This window comes from Haemorhous mexicanus, chromosome 1, assembly GCF_027477595.1.
Source record: "Haemorhous mexicanus isolate bHaeMex1 chromosome 1, bHaeMex1.pri, whole genome shotgun sequence".
In the NCBI taxonomy this organism is placed as follows: Eukaryota; Metazoa; Chordata; class Aves; order Passeriformes; family Fringillidae; genus Haemorhous; species Haemorhous mexicanus.
In genome coordinates, this window is record NC_082341.1 from 61420526 (window position 1) to 61431589 (window position 11064).

The window sequence follows — 11064 nt, forward strand, 5'->3', positions numbered from 1 at the left end:
CATTCTGTTAAAAAAATTACACACAATCGAAATTTCCATTACAGCAAGTTTCCAACTGGTTCCAGTTAACTAGGATTTTGGAAAAAGATGGATCTATTGATCTGCTCTGGTTTCTGGGACCACTTATCCTCCAGCCCAACTGGCAGAGGCCAGGTGAAGGATAAACATGGATGTCTCACTACTCAGCGACAGCTGAAATTCCACTGAAATTGCTGCTTATTGCACACGCCACATCAAGCGCTGCCAGCAGCGCGCTCTGGGCCAGCTCTCCAACCATTTAACAGCGCCGGGTGTATAAAAGCAAGAGCAGAGTTGCACAGCCAATGTGGAAAACCTGGAAGGCGACAGATCACATCACAGCCTTGTGCCAGTGGGCTCCCTGACCAAGCAAATAAACCTGTGACCTTTGCATGCCTCCATCCCTGTAGAGCAGCATCCCTGTGGACTAGCATTTCAAAGTTGGTCCACATGGCATCATCTCTGCCTCGCCTCGCTATCTGCCTGCTGAAGGCACTCCTTTAGCTCTGCTCCCCTGTCCCAGAGATGTCACCCAGAGATATTGGTGGGCTGCCCATGGGGAAATGGGCAGCCCTCAACCAAAGACAACATGCCCCTGGTGCTCTGAGCTGTGGTGGGATGAGGAATCATCATCTCTATTCTTCCTGGTATAGGGAGGCTCTGTGTCACCAGGACACATGAGCCAGACACGTAAGCCCTAACGCCAGTATCTCTGCTGGGAAAAGAGCAAAATCTTTGTATCAGGGACAATGACTGCTGAACTCTGTGTCTGCGTAAGGCTGGTGTACAGGTTCCTCTCAGAAGTCTGGAAATGCACCCAGCTGTAGCCCCAAGCTGTGCTTGCAATGCATCAGCCTTCCCTGAGGATTATTATGGCAGCAGCATCACTTTCCTGGAGGACAGAGGGAAACTCTACATGCCCCGTGGGCACAGCTAGTCCACATGGGAAACCTGTCACTTTCTATCCCCGGAGGAAGGTTCCCTTGGCAGTCATCTTGCGCACCTTCCCTCGGAAGATATGGAAAGGCTGTGTTAATTACTGCAGCTGCTATTCCAGAGGCGACCAGGGAGCTCTGCAAATGCAAACGAGCCTCCAAGCTGGTAACAGCACAGCCAGCTATTCTCTTTCTCTTGTTTATCAGCTCAGCCCTCTCTGGTGTCATCCACCTGTGATCCCACACTCACCTTTCTCTCTGGCAACGACTCCAAGGCAAACGGTACTTAGGAAAAATTAATGTGCTGTGGCAGCCTCACAGCAACTCCAGCTGATACATGTCATAGCAGGTAACAGGTGGGAATGATGAGCAGCAACACCTTTTGAACTTGCTCTCTAGCCTGCCCTCAGATACTGGCCATTTGCTCAGGAAGGGTCATTAAATTACACTGCAGTGTGCCACAAATAACACTGGATTATTCAAAACATGCTGCAGCTTCACGCTCTATTCAAACGACCAGGGAGGCAGGAAATACAGCAGAAGAGGCGCTACTTGACAAAATCCAACTGCATTGGTCACACCAAGGGGCAGACCTGCCAGGGGGATCAGAATTCCCTCCTTCCAAAATCAGTTCTGTCTTGTTGCTGCCCTGCCGCTTGGCCGTACCACCCAGTGTCACCACAACCACCACCACTTCCCTCCCTCCTACCCGTCATGGAAAAAATCCCTGACATGGTACAGCTGTGGTAAGACCTTATCTGTTTCAGAAATTAGCTCAGAGAAAGGGTCTAGAGTAGTGCCTTGAGGGCAGCTTCAGCCCCTTTGCTGCTTCTTCCAGCTCCAGAGGAAGGTGATGTCCATGTCCACACTACTGCTGGGACACTGGCTATGCTCTTCTTCCACATACCCTTCCACAGCCTTCCGCTCTGGCATACAGCTGGAAGGCACTGGTGACATGGCACAGCTGGGAACTGCTCCCAGCCAGTCCCTACCATGCAGCCGGACAGCCCAGGCAGGAGACAGGGGGCTCGGCAGGCTGCCCCAGCTCTGCACCCACCAGGTGGGCTTTGCCTCTGCTGATGGCAGAATCAGCGCTTTTAGATCTTGTATTAAAACTTAAGAGGTAAACAAACAAAATAACAGGGACAAGTACTGTGAGCCCAGCAGTTTGCTCAAATTCTAATGCATTACTGAGGTGAGATCTGCAGCCCAGACTTAATAGGAAATACAAAGCTCAGACGAGCCTTCGGAATCCAGTTTAAAAAAAAAACATTAAAAGACAGGCTCAAGTGCTATAAGCAACAAGTTCCTTAATTCACATGACGAGGAATAGCCACTTTTAGAACTATTATGCATTTTTTTTTAAAGCCAACTTTTAAAGGTCCAAGAAAAATAACGTCATACAACTCATAGTTTATGCACAATAGTACACAAAATGGCAAGATGCAAGATCCAAAGCCTTCCAAACATATTTAGGTATCTTTAAATTACAGGCAGCATGTAGAAAATATGTCCACCAAATATAAAAGTCTCAAAGCCAGAACTAGGAAAAAGACAGAGACCTTGGTTTGCGGGCTAAAAAACACCAGCTAAAATTTCTGAAATAAGCTCATTCTCCAAAACTTCCATATTTACAAAATTCATCAAACACACATCCATAGTCAGCATTTATAACATGCTGAGGTTTTCCTCCCCAGGATGAATGAAACAGGTAGAAATAAAATCCTGCATCACATAATGTAGCTATGTAGGATATTTTGACAGTCCTGATGCAGATGAAAGGCAGGTAATGCCTTTGCCGTGGTGTCACTGTTATGACTGTGATTCACAGAGGCACCCAGGACCAGTGTACAGATTACCAAGACACATTTAACAGGGTATTTTAATATCTTGGGCCAAACCCCAGTATCAGATAGACCAGTGCAGGTTTGCATCAGTTCTGCTCCAACAAATCCGCACTTAGGTTAAGTATAACTAGGACAAGAAATTGGACCCTTTTAAGTTGTGAGCACACCTCCACATATTACATTTCCCTTTGAAGCAGCTAAAAAGCTCCTTTTCCCCCTCTAGTTAATTTCACAATAAGGAAGTTTTATTCATTTCTGTCATTAATGGGCTGATCCTGCAAGGCACTGAGCACCGTCGTTTTTTATTTACATACTTTAAATAGGAATGCTGAACACCTGCAGCTTGTAGGGTCTTTAGAGAAGATGAGGGCTGTCTTACATTGCTCAAGATGAAGCCACATCTATGTCTGTGTTTAAATTCATGCTTTCAGAATTGCCTAATGGAGTTAGGTACTCTTCTCACACTAGGACTTTGACACTTAATTTGCTTAGGCCCCTCCACTTTAGACACCTAGGTGTCTAATCACTAGGACAAGCTTATCTGAAAAGCTTGGTGTGAAACTCTAAAAACTGCCTTCTTCTAAAAACTAGAAGCTCATAACAACTGTTTGGACACCAACATTGTCCCAGAGAGGTGGGCAACTGGGGAGAGCTAGGAAGGTGCAAACACCTTCACTCATATCCTGACAGGCTGCGTTAGGCAGGCAAGGATTTGCAAACCTGCTAGAATTTACAGGCAAAACGATAAGGCACAGAGCAAACACAGCCCTACTCTGAGGCAGCTTTAAGTCATCCACTTGTACAAGAGCTCTTTACGGTGACCCGCTATCACCGACACTGCAGCGAGTTAACCACGCACCAGGAAGCGGCAACTCTCTCTGCCAGCTCCAGTCCTGTTCGCCTCAGTTCCACCTCAAGCATTGCTTAAAGCCATAAAAACAGACAGCCGGACTGAGACACCAGAGTTGGAAACAGTTGTGACGCGTGACAAATTCACGCCCGTTATTTTTGTTTGCGGATGACCTTCAAGCTAAACCCTGAGCCTAACTCCGGCTCACGGGGGATGGGGAAAGGGGGCTCAAGTGAGTTCTCAACCGGCCCATCTCTGTCACGGGCAAGACCCAAAGCCAGCCGGGGAAGCAGTGCGAGCGGTCAGCGCGGGGGTCCAGACATCTTAACACCAAACTTCTAAAAACTCTGCACCGGCGGCCCTCCGGGTCGTCTCCCCTTTCGCCTCGTTCGGCTGCTGCCAGGGACCCGTCAGAGGAGCGCCGGCCGCCCGGTCAGGACTCTATCCCGCTCGTCGCGGCCCCGCTCGCCGCTTCCCGGCGGGCTGAGGCGACAAGCGCCACCCGGGGCCGGGCAGACCTGTCCGGGCGGGATTGCCGGCTCCCCCGCCCCGCTCCCTCCTTTTCCCCTCCCGAACGGAGTAGCGCAAGGAGGGCCCGCCGCAGCATCCCGCCGCCAGCACCCCTGGAGGTGCCCCGGCCGCCCCGCCGTGACCCACCTCCACCCTCATCACTGTGCTTGAACTCGAAGAGGAAATCGAAGTCAAACTCCTGCTCGGCCTCCACGCCCGTCATGGCTCCCGCCGCGACCCCCGCCACGCTCCGGCACCCTGGCAGCGGTGGTGGCGCAGCCGCGGCCCGCCCCGTCGCGCCCGGACACCTGCTGCCGGCGGGCCGGGCTGCGCGGAGCCCCGGCACGGCGTGGGACGGCGGCCGCTGCTGCGCTCGGTAACGTGATCTCGGCCCCGACGGGCGGCCTGTCTCGCTGCCGCCGCCGCTGCCGCCTCCTCCGATCCGCCCTCCCGCCCGCTGTTGATGTTTCCGGGTCGATGCAAACAACCGCGGTGCCCGGCCCCCCCCCGCACCCTCCCGCCGGGGCTCTGCCCCTGCAGCGCAGCCCGTGCTCCGCGGGGAGCCCTTGCCTCACCCGGGGGCCCCGGCACCGGGGAAGACCCAGACCGCCGAGGGCTCGCCGTGGGCGGGATGGGGAGCCCAGGGGTGGGCAGGGAGCGGGACTTCACCTGCTCCCGACCGGCGGTAACGGCGGGGGGCCGGAGCGGCTCCTTCCGCGCTTCAGCGGGAGGGAAGTGGGGAGGGAGGGCTGCTCAGCCTACTCAAGGGGGACACCGGCGTGTCCCCTCTACGCTGACGACTGATAAAGTTTCTTCCGTGGATGCCCACCACGCCGCGTCTGTGAGCCAAGAGGCTCCGCTTTCATTTATTTATTATTTATTTCACTTAGTCGCAGCACCCACTAGTGCCAGCTGCTATAAAAAGCGCAGTAAAGCGGGACTCGGAACGCTGCCGGCCGCCTCCGTGCGCCGGGGAGGGAAAGGTCCTCTCCGGGCCGCTGCCACACACCGGGAGGGCTCCTACAAAGGGCTCCGGTGGCGGTGCTGGCACCGCTCGCCCGGCCGGTCCCTCTTCCCGCTCGTACGGGATACAAATTATGGAAAAAGTAAATTAAGACTTTCTTTATATTTCGAGTTGCTTTCCTGTCCTGTTACACCGGGCCCGTCTAAAGGTCCCCGCCAGGCAAAGGAGCGCCCGCCGCAGCAGCTCAGCTCGGCTCCTCAGTTGTAGAAGCTTCAGGTCGGGTTTCAAAAGGAACAGTTTTTTTAAGCAGTTTTGGAAATAGTATTTTCTTATAAACTCAGGGAATACCATTTTCCAGGCTTGCGACCGAAATCTCCGATCTAAAGTGCCAGGAAAACACAATATTTTTCCATCTGAGCCCATATTCTTTTTCCCCTTCTCGCCGGGACGAGCCTCCCGGCAGGCTGGGCTCTCGCAGGAGCCGAGCTGGGCTTCGCCCCGAAGGGGCAGTTAGTGCCGATGTGCGGGGGCTGACTCACCCGAGTGTGCTAAAGGCCTTGGCAGCAGGGGAACCCCTCCCCCAGCGCCTGCCCCGACCGGGGTCGCCCGGGGGAGCCGGCTCAGGCCGTGCCGCAAGGAGGAGCGGCCCGCTTCACCCGTGCACGTCCCTCAGCCTTTGCCCTGGCGGCAGGTACGGATATGCCTCCTGTCCCCCTGCCCAGGGCCTACAGGCGGGACAGCCGCCTCGCCCCAGCCGCCAGGCCCACGGTTCCACCAGTGTCAACCCTCCCTGACGCCGCCCTGCTCCAGACGCGCATGTCCTCGAGTGCCCGGGCAGGGAGGCGAGGAGAAGCTCCCAAGTACCTGCTGCCCTCGATCCTTCGTCTCTCCCCCGTATGGTACCTGCAAGACTGGTGAATTATCCCACACTATTTACAGACGGCTTGATTTGTCAGTGACATTAGTGTTAGTGCTGTCAATGAAATATTTCGATTGGCACCCTTCCCGAGGAGAAAGAGTAAAGATGTGCCGTGAAAAGGTTAGAAATGAAGCGATACCACATGTGCAGACAGATTAACAGTGGCCCTCCTGCTAACAGTCCGGTTCGAAACAGTGTAATTGAACTGAGGAGAGCGAAACGAGCTGTGGGGAGGCCGTGCGCCCTGACAAGGCCATTTCCGTGTCACCAGCCGTCCTTGCACGACACACGGACCAATCTACCAGCTCAGCTGCTGCCCACCCAGCCTCTCCTTGGAGTTAACTGGAGTTGTTCCACCTCCATAAAGCGGGTTCAACAAGGGATGCATCAGATGGTCTGCTCCAGCTGCAGCCTCCCAGCCTGAAGTGAAATATAACTTGTCCATGGCATTAAACCTGGCATAAATACTGGCATTTTCAAAGGTAAAGGACACCACACCTCGCTACCACCCAAAGAAAAAAAGGAGGTCTTCCCACTGGGACTCTCTGCTCATTTCTTCCCAGACTAAACAAGAAATAAAGTATTTTCTTTGATTGTTGTAGTTTGGCAATCAAATGGCACCTTAATTTGCAGGCAGCAGTCCTGACGTGCAGGGCTCCCCTACGTGTTTCCTGGATTGGGTCATTCTTTCTGGCTGGACTAATTTTCTTAGTCCCTTACAAAATACACCACTGGGGAAGAAAACTATCAACGAGGGTTGGCACAGTTTAACACAGGCATCAGAATTGCCACAGAAATAAAGCAGGGGTATTTCTTCCTTTCCTTTACAAGAGGCTGCAGAATGCTTTTTATGTCAGCTGCCTCTGGATGTAATTTTTACAAATGGTGTATTCAGTGCCCTTGGAGGCCAGGGCATTGGAAGAGCCGTGCACGCAGCCCACGGATGTCTGAGTGTGCGACTGGCACGCCAGCCACTTCTATTAAATACAGTATAATTAACTTCCATCCCAAGAGGCTCTCCGCTTTGCAAGCGGAGCCACAGTCAGAGCCGCGCTTGTAGATTTCGCACTGGCAGAATCTTGTCAACTGCAATGAACCCCTAGGGTGAAAACAGCTGTGTAAAATTATTAAAAAAAAAAAAAAAAAGAGAGAGAGAAGGGTCTTGAGCTCCCTTCCAGCTTTCCGAGGACAAACCCGGGGAATGGAGTCCCGTTGTCCCACGCAGCGGAAAGAACGCGGCGGACACGGACAAACCCCCCCCCCCCCCCCCCCCATTTCGCCTCTTCACAACTTTCTCTGCCCGGGACGTGCGAGCTCGCTGCGCCCTGCCCGAGCCCCAGCAGCAGCCGCTGCAAAGCGGCGGCACCATTGCCATTGGATAGGGAGGAAACTTGTCAGCCGGGGAAAGCCGGGAGGGGAGCAGGGAGCCGTCGGGTCCGCAGCGGGGAGCCGGGATCTGCCCTACACCTGCCGCGGCGCGGAGACGATGCCCGGCGGGGATGCCCCCGAGGTCCCGCTGCCGGGGTCGACAGGAGCCGTAAGCAGCGGCAAGGTCCGAAAGTTTCGGCGGTAGGTGGATAGCGATGCTCCTGGGGGAGAACACTGTCCCGACTGGCAAGAGGGGAGGGCGAAGTCAGCCAGACACTACCCATGGCAGGAGCCAAGTTCAGCCCGGGGGAGCTGCGCGCGTCCCGAGCTCCGCTCCCACCATCTGTCCCTCTAGAAACTTTGCCACTGTGTTCTCAGGGCACTCTTCGCAGTAGGGGCAGAGAAAGAAGCTGTGATTCAGAGCTGGGATAGAAGGGCAAGCGCTTCCTCGGAGCCGGGACGGCGGCGGCAGGGCGCCCGCCCGCCGGGGGCGCGGGGTACGCGGGACGGCAGAGCCCCGCATCGCGGCCGCGGCGTGCCCGCCTGTCTCGGTGTGCCGGGAGCGCCGGTACGGTGCCTGGCACTGCCCGGGACTCCTTCCTTTTCCCGGGAACGTGAGTTGGCTGCAACGATAGGCTGTATACTGACCTCCCCCAAATGAAAACCCGGGATGGGGAGGGAATCCCCGAGTGTGCGCCCCTGACAGGATCCCAGGCGCCCTCATAGTCCCTCCGGGAGCGGGCCCGGGCCCAGGTCCGGCGGGAAGCGGCCGGGAGCAGCGGCGCGGCCGCTGCGGCGCCGTGCGAGGCGAAAGAGACACCTATTGGCAAGCGGCCGCCGGCGAGCCTCAGGGCCGCCGCGGGGAAACACCGGGGGACACCGCCGCCCGCCCGCCCTCCGCCCCCCGCAGCGCCGCCCGTTACCTTCCTCCGCCGCCTTCATGGTGCTGCCGAGCGGGCGGGCGCCGTCCTGCGGGGCCGCCGCCGGCCTCTCTCTCCCGCTGGATGGGTCCCGCGACGGCGGCGCGGCGGCGGCCGGCGGGGCAGCGCTTGGCATCCACCCGGCAGGGCGGCGGAGCCCGGCGCCGCGCCCTGGGCCCCTGCCGGCCCCTCGTCGCCTGTCCCGCCTGTCCCGCGCCCCCCCGCCCGCCTTCACGACCCGGTGACCGGGACCGCGCCGCCCCCGGCGTGGTAGCCGCGCCCGCGGAGGCACAGGAGCTCGCCGCCGCCGCCCCCCCGGGGACGGGGCATGGAGAGGAGGGCGGGTGTGCGTGGGGACTTCGGAGGCACTGCCCGCGCTGAGGCGGCGGGACGGGGCGGCGGGCGCTGCCGCCCGCGGAGAGCTGCAGCCGGGGGACGGGGGCAGTGAGTGTGCGGAGCAGGGAAGTCTCGCTCTGACGCAGGGCTGCGCGCCCGGCGCCGCCTTTTTAAAGCTGGAAAACACCCCCCCCCCCCCCCCCCCACCTCCCTTCCCCTCCCGGCCCCTCTCCCCGCCCCGGCCCCGTGATGTCAGCCGGGCCCCGGCCCCGCCGCCGGCGGGCGGCCAGCGGGAGGCGGGCACCGGCGGGCACCGACGGGCCCCAGCCGCCCGCCCCTCCACGGGGCACGGCGCCCGCCCAGCCCCGGCCCCGCCGCCACCGCCCGCGGGGTCCCCTCAGCCTGCGGGAGCCGGGTGCCCTCGTGCGGGAGAACGGGCGGCGCGCCGGGGTCGCAAAGTGAAGGTGGGGAAAGAAGGGAGACCGGGGAGCGAAAGAGGCAGGCAGGGAGAGGGGAAAAGAAAGAAAGAAAGAAAAAAAAAAAAAAAAAAAAAAAAAGGCGAGGCAGCCTCGCATGCTGAAATCATTATGTAAAAAATCGCAGGCTTCCCCCGCTGTGGAAATTTGGAAAAGAGCATCAACTGGCAGGCGAGAGAAAGGAAAATCCCATTCTGCTAAATTACTAACAGACCCGCGGACTCGGTTTCAGTCGCTCCAGATTTATTATTATTATTTATTATTATTCTGTAAATATCTCAGCAACACAGTTCTGTCTCATCACTTCGTAGCAGAGAGAAGAAGAGATTTCCATCCCACTGCGATTTCTCCTCCCACCTCCGAGCTCCGGGATGCCCCGTCCCGGTCCCAGACGCGGCCGTGATACCCCGGCCGAGGCGGGAGCCCCCCGGACGGGAGCTGCCGAGAGGGGCCGCGCCGCCCCCGCTCCCAGCCCTGCTCCCCTCACCCCCCGCTCCCTCTCCGTCCTCCCTCTGCCCCGACAGCTGGCAGGAGGGAACCAAACTTTTGGAATGGGACATGCGGGCCAGTTGGGGTGGTTTTGAGCATATATCTGGTGTGTGAAGAAAAAAAAAATAAAAATCATAAATCTAGTCCCTGACACCCATGTGTGGTTGGAAATAAACCCAGTATAAAAGAAATCCTGTCTGCTGCTGGGGAACGGGAGCCTGCGGCTGGTTCTTCGGGGCGGGCTCCTCCACTGAAGCGCGGCGGAAGACGGTGCCCAGCAAGGAGCGCACCCGGCGGGGAGCGCAGCACCCTCCCCCGACCTCGGCCGTTTCGTCGGGGGGGGGAAGCCCCAAAACCTGAACCAAAAGGGCGACGCTTTTCTTTCAACGAAAACCGAACGGGAGAAAAGAGGAGGGAAGCCCTCAGCCCCCGGCGCCCTTTCCCAGCCTCCCCTCAGGCACGCCACTCGGACGTGGCGCACGCGGGACGCCGGGGCGCCGCCAGGGGGCGCCGCGGGGCGGGGAGGGCGCGGGGCGGCGCTGAGGGAGCCTCCCCCTTCCCCCTGACGGGGCGGCGCTCGGGGGCCCGCGGTGCCCGGGCCCGCGCCCACCGGGGCGGCTGCCGGGGCTGCCCGGCGCGGGGGGAGGAGGGGGAAAGATCCCGACTGCTTCCCGGGAGGCTGGGGCGGGGGCGGGAGAGAGCCGCGCGGCTCTCGGCGGGACTCTCCTTTCCTGCCGTCCCCCGCCACCCCCCCGGTCCGCTCTCCGCCGAAATGACGGAATCCCCCGTCTGTTTCCTCCTGTTTAATGCCGTTGCCCGGACCACCGTGGCGCCGCTCCAAGGCCCCGCCAGCAGGCGCGGGCAGCCGGCGGCGGCGGCGCAGCGCGGGCCCCGCTGCCGCCCCCCGACTCCCGCCCCGGCCCTGCCGCCCCCGCAGCCCCGCGGGGCCGCCCCGGGGCCGCCCCACCTCCGCTTCCTTCGGCCCTGCGCCTCCTTCCCGCCTCCCCGAGTTTGTTTACAGCCGCTACTAGGAGAGACTGTTACACGGAGCTTATTTTGGGAGTCGGTGATGACTAACGAAGTTAAAAGGAGCTTAGTACAGAAAACAACCTTATTTTTAGACGGCTGTTGTTTCAGTGGATCATTGTAGCAAACGCACCCCGGCGCTTCTAAAAGCCACATCTCCGATGCCAGGTCTCTTGTCCTGTGCTGCCACAGGACTCTTGTCCTGAGGCTCGCGCATCGGCTGGCCCTCTTTGCTTTGCTTCCCCACATCTCCTCCCTAAATCCTGCCTGTAAGTGCTACGGCCACCATCGGCCTTCATTATTTTGAACTTTAAGACGTCTTCTTTCAACAGAAGTAAAAACAAGCTAAAAAAATGAGGGGAAAAAAAGTTATGAAAGTATTCGGGGTCCTTTTCAATGACCTCTG

General features: G+C 58.2%; 1 protein-coding gene across 6 annotated transcripts in view; it reads right to left on the bottom strand.

Annotated features, from left to right (window-relative positions):
* The window catches only part of NFATC1 (nuclear factor of activated T cells 1), a 109827-nt gene extending 100992 nt beyond the window's left edge, over positions 1-8835 (bottom strand). For 4 of the 6 annotated variants that reach the window (XM_059851241.1, XM_059851227.1, XM_059851234.1 and 1 more), the window contains exon 1: positions 8335-8835. In XM_059851241.1, coding sequence (XP_059707224.1) covers positions 8335-8467 — 133 coding nt within the window. In that variant the 5' untranslated portion in view covers positions 8468-8835. Of the gene's footprint in view, positions 1-4307; positions 4442-8334 lie in introns of those variants that run through there. The other 2 variants (XM_059851209.1, XM_059851218.1) reach the window with 2 other exon arrangements.
* Positions 8836-11064: the final 2229 nt, after the last annotated feature.